The sequence below is a fragment of the Oncorhynchus clarkii genome, chromosome 7, assembly GCF_045791955.1.
Source record: "Oncorhynchus clarkii lewisi isolate Uvic-CL-2024 chromosome 7, UVic_Ocla_1.0, whole genome shotgun sequence".
In the NCBI taxonomy this organism is placed as follows: Eukaryota; Metazoa; Chordata; class Actinopteri; order Salmoniformes; family Salmonidae; genus Oncorhynchus; species Oncorhynchus clarkii.
In genome coordinates, this window is record NC_092153.1 from 36,218,489 (window position 1) to 36,237,002 (window position 18,514).

General features: G+C 44.3%; 1 protein-coding gene across 2 annotated transcripts in view; it reads right to left on the reverse strand.

Annotated features, from left to right (window-relative positions):
- The window catches only part of LOC139413244 (kinesin-like protein KIF21B), a 121,161-nt gene that overhangs the window by 14,360 nt on the left and 88,287 nt on the right, over positions 1-18,514 (reverse strand). The window contains exons 17-33 of one of the 2 annotated variants that reach the window (XM_071160385.1): positions 18,143-18,247; positions 17,383-17,548; positions 17,001-17,204; positions 16,806-16,907; positions 15,941-16,106; positions 15,797-15,857; positions 14,655-14,709; positions 13,905-14,116; positions 13,418-13,492; positions 13,002-13,112; positions 4,554-4,690; positions 4,167-4,347; positions 3,710-3,874; positions 3,383-3,500; positions 2,983-3,153; positions 1,613-1,812; positions 573-713 (exon numbers count right to left, since the gene is read on the reverse strand). In XM_071160385.1, coding sequence (XP_071016486.1) covers positions 614-713; positions 1,613-1,812; positions 2,983-3,153; positions 3,383-3,500; positions 3,710-3,874; positions 4,167-4,347; positions 4,554-4,690; positions 13,002-13,112; positions 13,418-13,492; positions 13,905-14,116; positions 14,655-14,709; positions 15,797-15,857; positions 15,941-16,106; positions 16,806-16,907; positions 17,001-17,204; positions 17,383-17,548; positions 18,143-18,247 — 2,329 coding nt within the window. In that variant the 3' untranslated portion in view covers positions 573-613. The remainder of the gene's footprint in view (positions 1-572; positions 714-1,612; positions 1,813-2,982; positions 3,154-3,382; positions 3,501-3,709; positions 3,875-4,166; positions 4,348-4,553; positions 4,691-13,001; positions 13,113-13,417; positions 13,493-13,904; positions 14,117-14,654; positions 14,710-15,796; positions 15,858-15,940; positions 16,107-16,805; positions 16,908-17,000; positions 17,205-17,382; positions 17,549-18,142; positions 18,248-18,514) is intronic. The other variant, XM_071160386.1, reaches the window with a different exon arrangement.

Consider the following 18,514-nt stretch of genomic DNA (forward strand, 5'->3'; position numbering starts at 1 on the left):
ATAAGTCTGTGACTTAAGGTTTGGGGGAGTCTCTCTCTGTGTTTTTGCTGGGGGGGATTAAGATCCATGTGCTTATTGATTGTGGTCCGCAGATGCCTTGTTCATCTTGCCCAGGCAGAGACTGAAGTGTGAGCTTGTTTTTCCCAGTTATTTTTACATTTTGTTCACGCCTACATGAATAATCATTTTATTTTTTTTATTTTAAAGCATTGTAAACCTTTTTTTTGTCCAGTGGATGGTCGGTCTGTATGTTCAATAAACAGAGTTTAAAATTATTTTTTTTAAAAAGAGCAAGAGAAAGAGGGCTCTAGAGAGATGACAGGGGACGGAGAGAAGAAGACGGGACGGAGAGATGAAGAGAATCAGAAAGAGAAAGCAACGCATTGTAAACTTTTTTTTTGTCCAGTGGATGGTCGGTCTGTATGTTCAATAAACAGAGTTAAAAAAAAATTTTAAAAAAAAGAGCAAGAGAAAGAGGGCTCTAGAGAGATGACAGGGGACGGAGAGAAGAAGACGGGACGGAGAGATGAAGAGAATCAGAAAGAGAAAGCAACGCGAATGAGTGAAAGTACCAGAGGAGAGCGGAAGCGGGGTTGTGAGTCGGAGTGAAGGCTCATGGGAGGCTTGTGGCACGACCCTTGATAGCCAGAACCCGTCGAGGTAGACAGGGGGTCAGACCTGGGACATAACTCCATAACTTCACCCTGCAGTCACTGTGGCAGGGTAGGATGAGGAGGAGAGGAGAGGAGAAGCGGACGTTGTACAGAAGGTGAAAGAGAGAGAGAGAGGTAGGTAAGAGGTAGGAAGAGAGGGGAAAAGGAGAGGTTAAAGTGGGTTAAGTACAAGATGAAGACAAGGTACTAGTTTAGTGAAGGTGTATTCAGATGGATCAGGAAGTGCATTAAAGCATGAAAAGTGAAAGGCGTTGGTGAAAAGAGGTAGGTATAGGGAGGACAGAGATTATTGGCCGTGCGAAGCAGATCCATGCCAACCCCTCTCAATCTACAATCCTAGTGATGTAGTACGTGCACTTCACCGCCGTACCATATGGTCCTGTCAGTCTGCTAAAGTTTTCCATGCCATGCCGGGAAGAAGAAAGACATACTGCACATGCCAATGATACGCCTGGTCGCGTGCATCAAGCTGAGCTCTACCAAGCAAGTGACTAGTTGTGTACGGCTGAGTGATATCCGAAATATTTATCCTTGACAAGGAAAATGAATGCCTCATGCACCAGTCAATGTTCTGTGTTGCAGTCCACAACATTTTCTTGTTAGTCATAGCATCTTCTCAGAAAGAATGTACTGTTCCAGAGTAACTTTTTCTAATAGATTTGCTGCAATAAGGTCTATCATTAATGTGACAAACTCTCTAGCAGAGTGATGCCAAACAACAAGTATATTAACAGTCATCTAACATTAACCCATGTAATGAAATATATTTGTGAAATATGCCCCTGATAGTGCAGTTACATCCACTGAAAGCCCCCCATGTTTACTTTACCCTTCCAGTGGCGTAATGTCATACCTGGATATGAAGTGAAAAATACATCTCGTAGAAAAGTTATAATAAGTTAGAATATGGTTCTAATCATGTGTTAGTCGTGTTTTACCTGGAAGCGGTGAAGATGTGCCGGGAGTTGGTGCAGATGGCATTGATGGGGCTCTCATGACCCTTGACCTCTCCTATGGGGGTGAAGTTATCAACGTTCCACACCTTCAGCATGCCTCCCCGACAGGCACTCAGCAACATGGGTCGCCCAGGAACGTATGCCAGAGCACACACCCAGTCCTTATGGGCGTTGGGGATTTGCTGTGGAGGGGGGTTCAGTTTAGTTTAAATATACAATTTCACCTGCACACAGTCACAGAAGTAGTGTCTTCAGTGCACATGATCCTCTATGGCTAAACTAGGCACAGATATCCTTTCCACGGAGGCTTACTGTGGGTGTTTGACTAAGATTACCCACCATTCAAGAGGATTTAAAAAGCATTACCGGATACTTACATGAATGCACACACGCCCACACGGGCACACACCAGACCTGGGTTTAAATACCATTTAGGGTACTTCAATTACTTTCAAAGACAATGTTGGAAGTAAGTATTTTGATTAACACAAGTAGTTGAATATGGGAATGCATTTGGAAATACACTCAGAAAGTATTGCCATGTATTTAAAAATACTCAAATACACAGGCAAGTGTATATTCCAATACAAATATTTAAATAATCCAATACATTTGAACCCAGGTCTGTTGGGTCGTTGAAATAATGTTTTTCCAATAGAAGTAGTTGATTCGGGAAACATGATTTGAAAATACTGAAATACACTGAAGTTATTTCAATACACAAAGGATCAAAGTAAGTATTCCCTAGCCCTACTCAGTAGCTATCGATATACTTGTCCACCCTGCTCTACAATGTTGACTATTCTCTCATGGCAAATAAAAAAACATTGGGATGACACAGTACTAACTTGTCCCTCAGAGCTAACACTTTGGCTGCCTCATAATCCTTATATAGTGCACTACTATGGCCTCTGGCCCCTAGTAGGATATCGATTGGGTTGTAGACCTTTGAGCTGAGCCGGTAAAGACATGGCCTATATTTTTAAAAAGACAGCTTTTTACCTCACAGGATTCACTCCTGCCGCTATAGGCTGACCACATTGTAGACAGATAAGCATTCATCAACACGCATGCACTGTAGCAGTACGTTCCTTTTTCCCCAATACCGTCAGTATTGCTATCAATGACATTCAATTACCGCTGCCACGCGGTGCCGTGATACACGCACAGTCCCCCTCCCTCCCTCCCTCCCTCCCTCCCTCCCTCCCTCTACACTCATAGAAAAAAGGCTATTCTGTGGAAAGGGTTCTACATGGAACCAAAAAGGTTCCTTCAAATGGTTCTCCTATGGTGACGGCGGGAGGACCCTTTTAGGTTTCTAGATGGCACCCCCCCCCCCCCCAAGAGAGTACCTGTGTGAGTTCTTGGTTCTCCAGGTCCCACTTCTTGATGCCGTTGTCTCGTGATGCGCTGAACAGAACGTCTCCCTGGATGGCCAGACACTCGATGCCGTCATAGTGCGGAGGCTCAAAGTTGTGGGCGGGGCCTACATTACCCAGCATGCCCTCTGCCACGTCAAACACCTGGCACAAAAAAAAACAGGACAGTAGTCAGAAAACATGACCAAACAGCAGACAAACATGGTTGCACACTCCAACAGGAATCCACAACAGGAAGTATGCCAGTTCACACCTCAGGAGAAGGGTAGATAATCAGGATATAGCCTGCGTAACGGGGTACAATGGAAATGCTTGTGAGTGTGTGTGTGTGTGTGTGTGTGTGTGCCACTGCACATAGCAGTGTGTCCAGTACCTTGACATAGTGGTCCTTGGAGCCAGTGATGACCTGGTCTTTGCCCAGTAGAGACTGACCTACAGTGAGACACATCACTGAGCCTATATGACCTGTGAGCTTCCCTAATGCCATCATCCTAGAGAAAGGAAGGGCAGAGGGAGAGAGAAAGAGGGGAGGGAGAGAGAGAAAAAGACAGCGAGAGAGAGAAGGAGTTTTTGTATTGCTAGAAAACTTTTATAGGCTCAGCTAATGTACGTACATACAAAGCTAAATCAACGGCAAAAGTAAAAATATATTGCTGCATAGCAGTGATTACAATGCTAAAAACCAGTGTCCTTCTGTTACCTGTTGAGGTCCCAGGTGCGTACAGTGTTACCAGCAGCAGCATAGAGAACAGAGCCAGAGGGGTTGAGAGCTATCTGGTTGATCTGGTATTCACCCTGTGCCACCGTGATGGTACGGGTGGTGGTGCCCACACACGCATCCCCCGATACCACCTGGCCTGAAGACCTGGAGAGGGGACACACACAGAGACAGAGAGAGAGAGAGAGAGAGAGAGAACGAGAGCGCGCGCGAGAGAGAGAGAACGAGAGCGATGTGGGGGTTGGGGGGTAGAGTGAGAGAAAGAGAGAGAGAGGGATAGCGGGAGAGAAAGAGAGAGAGATCTTGATCTATGGTAAACATTGGTTCGTTCAGCTTGGCCGTAAACATGTCTGGACTGTTACAGAGTAGCACTGACTGATCAGTGAGGGTGGTTAAGGTGAGCTGTGATTGGTGGAAAGACACACAGCGAGCTACTCACGTGAGGGTGCGGACACACTTGGCAGAGTCTCGTATGTCCCAGACCTTGATGTAGGAGGTGGAGACAGAGAAGACGAGGCAGGAGGAGGAACAGTATTTGACTGAGACCACGTTATTGGGGTGCCCTTTCAGCGTGACGATTTCCTGTCCCGTCACCAGGTTCCACATCTTACACGTCCGGTCTGACGAAAAACGAGAGAGAGAGACGGGTCAAAAACATCTAAAAACTGGCAGCATCACTTGGTTTTTCTATAAAGGGATGGGACTGGAGCTATGGATGCAAGGACTGATAGTCCATAAGGTTAAACATGATCGCTTTCACCAATTTATGTTTGTTTCCAAAGACAAAAGGCATCCCATGGTCCGAGTTAGGACATTGTTGTTGTACCTTTGGATCCAGTGAAGAGCAGTTCATCTGTAGCATCCACACAGAGGACAGGTTTAGAGTGTCCCTCTGCTATGGCTGAACACTGGAGGGGCGCCGTCCGTCCCCCCTTCACTCCCCCCGTGGGAGTGATCACACCCCTGAGGGAGACGCACACACACACCGTCACACACACACACAAACACTAACACACAGACCACTAACCCCGCACAGATACAAAACAGCTCATACACACTTAATCAAATATGAAAAGATCGGCTCCACACCTCAATGAATGAACACACAGAACACACACAAATGTGCAACACACACACTTAGAAACTCCAGCCAGGTCAAAAGGAGCACAGCTCTATCATGCCCCCTGCTGGAGATAAACAGGTATAACCACTCCCTCCCATTCCCTCCCTCTCTGTACCCACCCGTTCCTCTCTATCCCTCTCTTTTGTGGAAGCTCAATTAGAGAGCCTGGTCTAAAACCATCCATCTCCTGGCTGGCAGTGAAGAAAAAAAAAACTCTCAGAGATAAGAAGCCTCTTCCTCCCTTTTCCCTTTGTCTCTCCATCCCTCTCTCTTTAGCCTGGCTCTTTCTTGCCATCCTTCCCTCTCTCTCCCTCTACCCCTATCCCTCTTTTTCTTTCCTTCATCATCCCTCTCTCTACCTCTGTCTCTCTCTCCCCCTTTCTCTCTATCCCTCCACATCTCCCTCTCTCTCTCTCCTTCATTCCTTTCTCTCCCTCGAATTTCTCACTGCCAGAGCACTCGGGGAGAGCCGGCCAAGTGAGACACAGGGATGGATGGAAAGAGAGAGGGGGGAGGGACTAGAGAGAGAGAGCGACAGGAGTGAGTGGGGATAAAGGGACCAGTGATTAAAGGCAAAACTGGGACAGATATGTCTCCCTGGACCCCTCACACACACACACACACACACACACACACACACACACACACACACACACACACACACACACACACACACACACACACACACACACACACACACACACACACACACACACACACACACACACACACACACACACACACACACACACACACACACACACACACACTTCCCTTTGTCCCAAAGGGATATATTTCCCCTCTCTCCCTATGTATAGTAGTGGCGTGATTTGTGCGGGTAAAGCAGTTGAACAGCATGTCACGGTTGCTAGACCAGCCTAGGCCAATCACAGTGATGCGAGAAAGAGAAGCTGCATGCATGTCAGCTATAGTCTCGAAAACGCAAATGTATTGAAACACAAAACAACCCCCAAAAATGACAAATTCTACAGAAACACAGTGCAGCTCATTCAAATGATGATAGAGAATGGCGGCGGTTCACGGCGCCAAAGAAGAAGCAGAACTCAACGACAGCCCGGCAACAGCCAACTCAAAAAAACAACAACATCAACTTGTGGCATCTACAGTACATGCAGCATCTCCACCAATCAAGAGTGAGCTAGCTCGTGGTCCTTGCCCTTGCCCCTTTTGAGCCAATCCCAGTTCAGTGTTCAGGCGAAGGCAGAGGCAGAGGCTTCTGGGACAGGTGAGTGAGTGAGAGAATGGGGGAGGGGGGGGGGGGGGCTGTCACATCAGACCCCCTCTCCTTCTCTGTCTGTGGCCTAGATCCATTCCAAATGGACTGTGAGTGGTTGATTGGAACCAGGCCTTTGTCTTGTCACAGAGGAGGGAGGGGGTAAAGGTAGGATGGAGGTTAGGTGTGACAGGGCTAGTATATCGACCCAATTCCAAATCAAAATCTGTTGGTTTGGAACTGGACACTGGGTTTATGGATAAGAGGGCTGTCTTCTGAATGAACCTTATGTCCAGGGAGAGCAGGGGAACTTTCACAAGTGAGCCAATAGGCTCTGAAAGAGTGCTTCTATTCACTATTCCCTTTGGTTAGATAGTTGTCTGGACACTCTGCCCAATCAATTAACCAGTGTCTTTTTCTGATCGCTCATTCCAAGGAGAGAACAGAGGATCTGACCTCAAAAGCCTTTCAAAACAGGGTCCTTACATTAGTTATTCCATTTCTGCTATCCTGAAATAATAGAATGTAATGGAAGGTATTGCCTGTGTGGTTCTGAACGTTCCAAAACTGTCTTCCCATATAATGAGATAAGATGGAGATCCGTCTATGATAATGCCATTATCTATGTATAAATGTGATGAAAACCAGAGAGGTGTAATAAGACTGTCAGTACGATGATTAGAGCTGTGATAAGTGAGATTGATCTATAACGTCTATTTCTTTATCTCTACAATCTCTACGTCTGTTAGATTATCAGAGAGAGAGAGAGAGAGAGAGAGAGAGAGAGAGACACCGAGAGAGGTGACGGCGACAACCGGGTAAGAATAGCCTAGAGGGTTTTCAGGCTCGAAATATCCACATACCTCTTTTCCTTCTTTCCTCTCTCCCGTCATCTACTTGTATTATTGGAAACTTTCACCCTTTACAGACAGACTTTACGAATTGTCGCCTTTAAAATAAAGTAAAAATAAAAAATTGGGCAATGTGTATAAGAACCCAATTCAAACAGTCCCATCTTTACCACATTCTTCTTTACCACAGATTTTTTTGTTATAGGCAGCATATACCGTAGTCTGTCTGTAAAGGGTATTATACACATGTTGTGCGCAGCCGGCAATTTTGATCCTGTTGTTGTGTTCTGTTCACATATATTTAAAGATACTATTTATACAGAACATGTGTATAAAACTGTATAATAATTATATGACAATATTTTAGGTTGACAATAATTCTATTACACAATTTCTGATACATCACATGCACTACTTTTATTTTCTTGCATAATTAAAATCAGGATTATGCCTCTACTGACTTTCATTCCAATTAGACTGGTTCGGATTTCTCCCAGACCAATTACGCCTGCCACTTTCACCCCATTCTGGAACGTTGAACGGAGATAGCCCCTCTTGTAATTGAATCTTTATGCGTCAAAAAGGTGGACAGAATGGACTGTCTTGTTTTTTCCCCTCACATTCACAACCATAAGCTATTTTTTTAGCTCGCCATTCCTTGTAAACAATGACCATGTTATGACGAATAAGACGTTGGCTACAGTCAAACTCCAGGCTGCTGACGTCGTTTTTGTGTGTAATGTAACGTGTACAATGTGTATGATTTAATGCGTGCCAAAGCCGGAACGAAAGGTGATCTTTATTACTGAGGGGATTGGCGGGACTTTTAAAACACATTACCGCTATTATGATTAAAAGTACAGGCTTTGTTGCCGACAATAGAAAAGTCAGCAAAAATTTGTCGTCATTCTAAAGTTGCCGGATTTTCATCCTGGTTTGCAATGGGCAGGTTATTACAGGTTGAAATAGCTGTGAGGCTCAGGGCAAGTTGTGTGGTCCCATAACAAATCAAGGGCACTGCAATAACCACTGAACATATCAACTAGAGCACCCCCACAAGGGTTGAATTATTCATTGTGGGCGCAGCCCACTGTTTTAGGGCATTTCCAAGTGTCCGTATGTCATTCTGAACTTTCTGAAAGGGTTATTAAAAACAGTGATTGATTATGTCGGCGCGGAAATGCAATTCCGATTTTACAGTCTGGGGAAAGAGAGTTTAAACAGTGGCACTACACAGCAGTCAGAGCAGATCGTTGTTTTTAGCCATCCATGAGAGTAAATGTCATTCCTGTTGATCTGTTCTGTTGTATAGTTATCACATTTTTAGGTTGAACATTGACATTTACGTAGCTTCAATGAGGCCCACGGAAGTATGAGTTCCATAAAACACACAAAACATATTTTGGGATAGATACCACCTTATTATAATATGTAATAAATAATGTTAATATTCTACAAGAAGGTGTAAAATGCAACAACAACAAAAATGTAAAGAAACGTTTTTATTTACAGTATGTGAATGTAACATGATGAACAGGAATGGCATTTACTCTCACGGGTGGACAATAAGATCTCTGAAAGCCACACCCCTAAAAAGCCATGGCTCCCGAAAATAACCTAAGGATAACCGTTGCAAAAGGCAGGTGAACCTTTATTCTCATGAATCTTGCCCTGGAGGCAGAACTGAGCGATATCCGCTAGATGGGCCAGCTGCAAAGTTAACATTGGTTATGATTTAAGATTAGGTTTAAGGCGTCCGCATGCTTCCCATCCAAAACAGTTCGTACGTATATTACAACGTTATTTTGTCACATTTTGTTCGATTTGTCCTTCGTAAGGTTCTTTTCAGCTGTTTTTAACACATCATTTTTTAAGATGTTAACAAGGTCTATTTATCTGCTGTCAATGCTTCATAGATTCTATCCTCTCAGAATCATTATCCTCTGTAGCCTTAGCTTGAATGAATGTAACTGCCCTCACCCAAAAGGGTTATTATTTAACCCAAGCTCTCCAGACGAAAAAGGTTCATTCAGATCCCATGAGTAGTGGGGAGGGGCACCACAGAAATAGAACACCACATAGGTGGAAGGGGATTGGAGGAAGGTGAGAGGGGACCGATGAGGTTAAAGCATGCTCCACATCGACTCTGCCCACCCCAGAAAAGGAGGAGTGGCCAGCTGAGTGACTGGCCAAACAGGCAAGAGAAGAGACAGAATGACAGAGACAGACAGATATCTCTACCTGAGCACCTCCGAGAGAGAGGAGTCGCTGTCATCCGACCTGAAGACAGAACAGGAGCACGGTTAGGAGCAGGACAGGAAAGGAAAGGAGGTTAGGAGCAACGTCAACAGAGTTAGGAGCAGGGAAAGGAGAGGAGAGGAGAGGAGAGGAGAGGAGAGGAGAGGAGAGGAGAGGTGTTTAGCTCTATGGCTAGAGGAGGAAGGGTTATACAGGTAAGGTTAAGATGCAGGTTAGGGTTAGGCTTGGGGATAGGGGTGGGTAAGGGTATACAGCGATTTGGCACCTAGACTATGGCTAGCCTGAGTGACAGCCTGTTTTAGAATGTGACAAGACAAAGTAGTAGAGATGGCATGGCACTCACACTAGTCCACGGCGGGGTTAGGATTAGGGTGGGGGAGATAAAAAAAAAAGTTGCTACAATAGGAGGGTTTAGCAGTTTGGGTCTGGATTAAAGAAGGAAGGGATAAAACTGAAGTGCAATAAGAGTGGGAGGGGTTACTGGGATAACCAGGAAGTAAAGGAGGAGGAAGGGGCAGGCCAGAGAGAGGGGATTGCGTTATCAGCAGGGAGAAGGCAGTTGATTGGAGGACAGGGTTGTCATTCAGACTGGACGTCACAGGAGAACCCACCACTCTTGGCTGTCTCTGTGGGAAAGATCTGCTCTGGCGTACCGCCTATTCCCGGAGTTGTAAACTAGGGAAAACACTGCAAGCGCTGCAATAAAAGGCAGTTTTACACTATCATCCTGTCCCAAATGGCACCCTATTCCATTTGTAGGCCGTCATTGTAAATAAGAATTTGTTCTTAACTGACTTGCCTAGTTAAATAAAGGTTAAATTAAAAAATGAAAGAAGGGCCCTGGTCAAAAGTAGTGCACTATAAAGGGAATAGGGTGCCATTTGGACGCACATTATAAATATTTTATTGCTCATTTCGCTGGATTGTTACTATGAGAGAGCAGGCTTTGTAATGCCAGTTGGGCATTAAAGAATGTCTGTAGGGAGCAAAGCTGTTGGAAGGCAACATAACAAAACCTTCATAAATTCAGCCATAGGATTTGATTTGTAATACTGTAAAAGGTTTATTGGGGTATGGTTATTAGTGGCCAGCATATTGATGCATGGCTTTTGTAAGTGCAAATGTGCAACTGTACTCCATATGAAAATCAGGCTGTCAGCAACGTCGGCATCCTTCCATCTCTGAGAAACGATTTTAAGAAGGTTTGTGTGTCATGGGTTTGAAATCAGACTACACCTATTCAGATTCAGAACCTGTTATCATACAGATGTCATTGTTTTGTGAGGACAGGAGCAGATCAGGAATATTGAGGAATATTCCTAATGAGGAAGATATCAGTAGTGCAATAAGATACAGTTGAAGTCGGGAAGTTTACATTCACTTAGGCTGTAGTCATTAAAACTCGTTTTTTAACCCCTCCACAAATTTCTTCTTAACAAACTATAGTTTTGGCAAGTCGGTTAGGACATCTACTTTGTGCATGACACAAGTCATTATTCCAACAATTGTTTACAGAGATTATTTCACTTATAATTCACTATATCACAATTCCAGTGGGTCAGAAGTTTACACACACTAAGTTGACTGTGCCTTTAAACATCTTGGAAGATTCCAGAAAATGATGTCATGGCTTTAGAAGCTTCTGATAGGATAATTGACATAATTTGAGTAAATTGGAGGTGTACCTGTGGATGTATTTCAAGGCCTACCTGCAAATGGGTCTTCCAAATGGACAATGACCCCAAGCACACTTCCAAAGTTGTGGCAAAATGCTTAAGGACAACAAAGACAAGGTATAAGAGTGGCCATCACAAAGCCCTGACCTCAATCCTATAGAGCATTTGTGGGCAGAACTGAAAAAGTGTGTGCGAGCCGGGAGGCCTTACAAACCTGACTCAGTTACACCAGCTCTGTCAGGAAGAATGGGCCAAAATTAACCCAACTTATTGTGGGAAGCTTGTGGAAGGCTACCCAAAACGTTTGACCCAAGTTAAACTATTTAAAGGCAATGCTACCAAATACTAATTGAGTGTATGTAAACTTCTGACCCACTGGGAATGTGATGAAAGAAATAAAAGCTTAAATAAATAATTATTTCTACAATTATTCTGACATTTCAAAATAAAGTGGTGATCCTAACTGACCTAAGACAGGCAATTTTTACTTGGAATTAAATGTTAGGAATTGTGAAAAACTGAGTTGAAATGTATTTGGCTAAGGTGTATGTAAACTTCCCGACTTCAACCTTATGTGAAGAGGAAGACTTGGATAAATGAATAAACATAAGAAAACCCAAAGCAAAGTGAACCCACTCAGTGTGAAAAGAAACGTAATAACTTGGATCGATTCTTGTCAAAACATACCAGATGGATGTAAAACTGTTCCAAAAACACGTTGATGTGAAAACCATGCTAAACATCATACTCCAATTGAAAAAAAAATGCCCTTTAACTAAAACTCATGATAAACCCAACTTTCCAGCCCACACCTCATCCTCTACTGTCACACACTATGGGCCAAATTAGATCAACCTCCCAGTCTCGGCAAACATCAAACCAACAATAACAATAAACCATGTAACGTAACACATTTGTGAAACATGCCCCTGATGGTGCAGCTACACGCCTAAAACTGTATCCTATCCACCAGCACTCAACTCAAATCAGAACAAAATGACTGCCTGCTGACAACATCCCAGAGAGGAATCTAAACAAGTTCCTCTGCGCTCAATGAACTACTCCTGGGTGAAGATCGAGAGAATCCACAGGCGTTATCAGCCAGCTGTAGACCAACCTCCCTAGTACACACACGCACAAATGTGCACGCACTCTTGTTACCCACCACTTACTACACCGGATCAATAAACTCAACAACCTACAGCAGGATTAATAAAGATGTGAAATTACACAAACAATTCAGAGGCTGAGAATTAGCGGATGCCATTTCCAGGGCTGAGAATTAGAATTGATTGGAAAAAGAACGGAACACTACACTGTAAAGGGGTTGCCGGGAATTTGACAGTCATTTACAGGCAGCTCAGTGGCAAGTGAACATTTTCCATTTCATATTACAGCACTATGTACTACAATGTAAATATGGTATCAAAGCGAGTACGGTGTACAATACCCATAACATTTCACGTATTATACAGTAAAAGCAAATGCTACCATAATCAGAATGAATTAATAAATGAATGGATGAATGACATTTATTAAGGGGAGGGGTTTTGGATTTCACAATATTTTACTGTAATTACAAGGGACTGGTGCAAGCAGGCTGGCTGGCACTTCTAGGCAAAGGCTTCCAAACTGACAGTGACCACAGACCTTCATGGACATGGTGAAATGCTCAACCATTTAAGACTTGCTGCCACTCTAATCTGTCCCCTGTACATTTTAAGTATTTTACTGTTAATAATATCCCAAATTACAGTATAATTTAGTTTTCTGTTACAGTGTAGAGGAAAATGGAATTTGCTCTTGGGGCTTATTTTGATCTAGGAGGAAAAAGTCTAACACTTAGATTGAACAAATATATTTGAATTATTTTCATAACAGCACTCTCAACATCATATATTTGAGTCATGTAGCAGACACTCAGTGTATACAAAACAACTTACAGTCAATGCATTCAAGGATGTAAGTCGACTTCCACAGCTGACTCGAGACTGCCTGAAGACTGTTATGAAATCAAAAGACATAGGGTGGGTTCCAAATGGCACCCTATTCCCTATGTTGAGGCGTCTCGAACTGACAGTGTGCGTGTGCGCGTGTGTGTTTGTGTGTGTGTGTGTGTGTGTGTACTTACTTGTCCAGTGCGGAGCCTTGGCTCTGGTTGCTGGTGAGCCTTGAAAAGACATTGCGGTCGTTTCTGGTTCTGAGAGGGGGGGAGGATGGGGGAGTATGCCCATCAGCATTTCTGTGAGAGAGGTGGGAAGATAGGTGGGATAGGTGGGAAGGGTGCGGGGGAGAGGGGAGGGGAGGGGGGGTGGAGAGATGTGGGAGATGATGAGAACAGCTTGTTTTCCAGTTTTTGACTTTGTGTCTCATATTCAACAGATATATTGATTGGTCATGTCAGATCTATTTAATGTGCATTTCACATGGGCCACATAATTCAAAAGGAATACAATAATGCAGGAACACTGGTAAAGGGATCTGTGGAGAGAGATTCAACTAAACAATGTATTGGTTAATGATTAGTTGAGGGGGAGAGTTAGCTACCTGTAAGACTGGCCTCGGTCATAAGACTTCCTCCTTGTTAGAGGGGAGGTGTCACCCCCACGAGACTGCCGTGGACTGATAAACACACACAGAGCGAGAGAGAGCAATAATGTTCAATAATTTTGCACGCCCAATTTTTCAGTTTTTGATTTGTTAAAAAAGTTTGAAATATCCAATAAATGTCGTTCCATTTCATGATTGTGTCCCACTTGTTGTTGATTCTTCACAAAAAAATACAGTTTTATATCTTTATGTTTGAAGCCTGAAATGTGGCAAAAGGTCGCAAAGTTCAAGGGGGCCGAATACTTTCGCAAGGCACTGTAGCATGTGACACTGCCATGTATAGCCATAGCAAGCTAGCATTGGCAAGTATTGCGACAATAGAAACAGATTCCCTAGACGATTGACAAGTGGCGCTGTTCTGAAGCCACCATCTGCCATATTGGAACTCCTCATAAGGAACAGTGCACCATAGCCTAAGACTCACAAGGTGTGTCCCCGGACAGGCAGGCTGATGGTCCTGGACACCCTGTCTCTAAAGATGGGGAGAGTGAGGCTCAGGCCACCTGAGCCGCCGTTCTCCTGGATGTCTGTTAGGGAGGCCAGGGACTTGGTGATGTTCTTAGTGGACGGGTCTAACATGGGACCCAGGTACTCTGCCGATACCGCTTTCATCTGGGCTGACAGACGGGGCTCAGTCTGGGGAGAGGCGGAAAGAGTAGGAAGAAAAATGTCTAATTACGCATTCAATAGAACAAACTATACCTTGGGATCACAAGTGGTTGGTGGAACCTTCATTCGGGAGGACGGGCTGGTGGTAATGGCTGGAGTGGAATAAGTGGAACGTATCAAACACATCAATCACACGGTTTCCATGTTTGATACCATTCCATTCGCTCCGTTCCAGCCATTTTTATGAGCCATCCTCCCCTCTGCAGCCTCCACTGCTTGGGATAGAGTAATTTAGTTATCTTGGGGTTCTGTGAAGGCAACTATCATAGCCATAACGACTCATGTGCAGAGGCTGCCATCTCCTGGCAGCTGAGTACAACTACAGATATGATTTCACTGACAACAACCTCGACTTTGTTCAGTCGACAGTATCTCCTCCAGTGCTGTAACTGTATCCACAAACATGTCATACGAGTCAGCGTGAAATAAACAACAACAACAAATAACCGCTGACCAGAGGAGACAGACGCCATGCAGCCTACACCTGAAACACACGTTCACCTACCTGAACCTTCAGCTTGCAGTCATCCTGACTAGCTGAGGACTTCATCCGAGACACACTGAAGAGAGAGAGAGAGAGAGAGAGAGAGAGAGAGAGAGAGAGAGAGAGAGAGAGAGAGAGAGAGAGAGAGAGAGAGAAAAAACAAGAAATGTAACCGCACACGGAAAATGAGTGACGATGAGTATGCGGTGTGGGGGTTCAAGGGGGCCTCCTTTATAAAACGTTGCGAATGAACCACATATGCTCCAGAACATGCGTGCGCGCCAGTTGTCACGCAACAGTTGGCCATTTCTAAAGAACTGAACTTGACTTGAGAACGTGCTTATCCTCCCACAAACTGTAGACTGCGCGTACGCCCGGTTTCTAGTCGTTGGAAGGACTGCGTCGCATATGTAGCATTTTTATTTTACGGTAATGTCCAAAATACATCAACATTTTCCCGTCCATTGAATTTCTTCCAACAATGTAAGATTACGGTAATCTACTGTATTCAGTTCATACAGTATGAATGAAGTCTGTTGATTATACAGCAATTTACCATGACAATTACAAGATTGTTTTTAACAGTGTAGGAAATAGGTTCCAGTGTGTTTTTGTTAAACAGTTGATATAAACACAACTTTTTAAAAACTTTCTTCTGTTTCATAGTTTTGTGTTGGTTGTTTTATATTGTGTTTCAGTTGAATTATAACTTGGTCTTATAATGTACAATTACTTGTTGAAGAAAAGAAAGTTAAAAAAAAATCTCTTTCTCTGACTCTCTCTCCCTTTAACTCTCTCTCTCTCTCTCAGGACCACCTCAACCAAAGTGAATGCAAACATTACTGCATTCAAACGACCGGTTTACAGGTCACCAACTATTTGAAAGGGTCAGATGAAGCAAATGTAACTGCAAGAGAAGACATTTGATCAAGTTCACCGTTGCCATTTGCTTTAGATACTGTCTCGGCCTAATTCCAATACTTCCAAAGTGTAGAGAAAATAAGGGTGTTATTGCCACCATAAAAAGGTGAATTATGGGTGTTTTCAGGCGGAGTTATAATGCTTGTTCACAGTCTTTTCAGAAATGGCGCACGTAGACATTTAGTGTTACATTTACGCAACTGTTATAAATGAGGCCCCAGAAGCGGATCGCGTAGTCTTACCTGCCGTCAGAGGCCTGGCTAAACTCTGAAGGCTCCTCGTCGGTGCTGACATAACCATTCTCTGTGAACACACATAGAAACATGAAGATTACAGTGAGTGAGTGAGTGAGTGAGTGAGTGTGCATGCTAGGTGCGTGTCCTCACCCTGCTGTACGTTGTGTATGAGTGCCTGCAGCTCGGGGATACACTCAGCCTTTTCTCTCAGCGCGTCCAGGATGATGTGGTTATGGGCAGAGCCAATCATATCTGTCTGTCTCAGCTGGCCCTCCAACAGACGGATCTGAGACTCCTTTTGAGCCACCTGTAAACCCTGCACACACACACACACAATAGTTACTAACACCATCCATTACTACAAGTGATCTGAGCTTCCTGCAGTCCCTGGAAAGACCAGCAGAGGGGGGCATATATCAACTATATATCAACTATACAGGTATTAACTACTTCTGGCTAACCTTGTTTAACCCAGAACTTAATCGAGCAGCTGACCAATCACGTGAGACTTTAGTTCTGGGTCCATACATGTTAAGAGAAGAAATCAGGAAATACTAGAACGAGGAGCGGAACCAGAATGAAGAGCTCCACCCATCTCTCTTTTGCAAGTTACCAAGTTTTGCAAGAATGTCCCCTCCCCTTCAAAATCAAAAGATGCTAACACCTGCGAAATAGCGATTTGTCCAAATAACCAGTGACTGAAAAACCAAACACCGGAACTAATGCTGCTCGTTATACTACACATCCCATTCAGTCCCGACTGATTCTCTCAGCTTACACGCAGAATCTTTCCACGAGAGATAAACTACTGGCCAACCCTCCCTGAAACAGGTGTCCACTTGCACAACATTTGCCAAAATAATTGTAAACTGATGAGGAGCTGATAGGGACTATTTCCAAGTTGAGAACGTTCAGTAGACATTTGTTTGGAGTGTGTGTTATGGTATAACAGGACTATAAACTATGAACTACTGTAGCCACCAGATGGTCCTGGGTCGTGGCCCATGTTAGTTACCTTGTCAATGGAGGCCTTGAGGAAGTGGTCCAGGAGGTGTCGGGCCTCAGCCAGAGAGCAGGAGCTGATGACCACTGAGGTGTCCACCGAGTCCAGCTCATCCTGCAGGAAACACCCAGGCTTCAGTAGGCCGCACAGAGCTCCGTACACCAGAACTAGGACATTTTACACTAATGTGTGTGCGTGTGTTCTCACCTTGGTCTCCTCTATCTGAACGATGGTTGCCTGGCAGTCTGATAGGCTGTCGTTGATGTAGTCGATGTTTGCATTCAGAACCTCAATGTCTTCGTTCATTTCCTGGACTAGGCGGTCCTCCCCGTCAGGCCCCTCCCCCTCGGCCATAAGCACCTGCCTTTTACGCAACAGTGCCTCCTGCTGCACAGACAGCTCCTCTCGCTTCTGTCTCACACACAAGAGAGAGAAAGAAAAAAATATGTTAGCCAGATCATTAACAGACTGGGAGGAATGATGCATGTTGTGAAGGAAGTCAGCAATAATGAGTTCGCAAGTGCATCGCAATGCACTAAAAGTTAAGAGGAAGTCTCCCTAGAGTGCAAAGGAAGTGACATCACAGTACCTTGATGAGTCGGTCCATGTCGGCCTCGACGTTGGTGATGGTCATCCTCTGCATGACGATGTCCAGGATCCTCCTCTCTAGAGTCTGCCACTTCTGACGGGCCGCCTTGGAGAAACTACTGCTGCCCACGAGAACACCCTTGCGCTGCTGGACACGTGTCCTACTGCTGCACAGACAGAGAAAGATACAGTTTGGGACGTTACAATACAGGTCAACTGTCAATCATTTCACAGCTATATCAATCCTTAGTTCTGCTGCTGGAGTAGGGGAAGAGAGAGGAGGGGAGCAGGGAGTGAGGAAGGAAAAAGGAGAGGGGGGGGGAAAGAGAGGGAGAAGGTAGAGGAGCGAGGGAAAGAGGGGGATAGGTAGAGGTGGGGGAAGAAAGGAGAGAGTAGGAGGGAAGGAGAGGGAGGAAGAGGAGGAAGGAGAGAGATGATCAGACTAAGTAAGTCACTCCTGTCAATTCATTTTGAAGGGAATTCGATAAATGGCTTTGTAAAATTTAATAAAACTTTATTGAAGCTGATGAAAGCCTTGGCTAAGTAAATGTCAACAGAGTCATACCTAATCTCAATCTGACCTTGCAGGCTCGCAGGCACACACACACACACGTCTCACATTGACACTCTCACACACATCCTTTCTCTCACCTGGCAATGCATCAAAAACATGTACACACACCAGATACACACACACACCAGTCCCTGCTCTGCATCTGACCTGACAATCTACGGCACACACACTCCCTGCCATGACTTACCCAACAACCTGTGTCCCGTTGGTAGTAATCCCCTCGCTCTCTCCCAGGTAGCCATTCATCTTGGTGTTCCACTGTCTCACTATGTTAGACACTTTGGTTGAGGTCCTGAGAGGGAGAGAGAGAGAGAGAGAGAGAGAGAGAGAGAGAGAGAGAGAGAGAGAGAGAGAGAGAGGAGTTATTTTTTACTTTATTTTGTAATTGTACATTATAAGACCAAGTTATAATTCAGCTGAAACACAATATAAAACAACCAACACAAAACTATGAAGCGGAAGAAAGTTGTGTTTCCTACACTGTTAAAAACAATCTTGTAATTGTCATGGTAAATTGCTGTATAATCAACAGACTTCATTCATACTGTATGAACTGAAT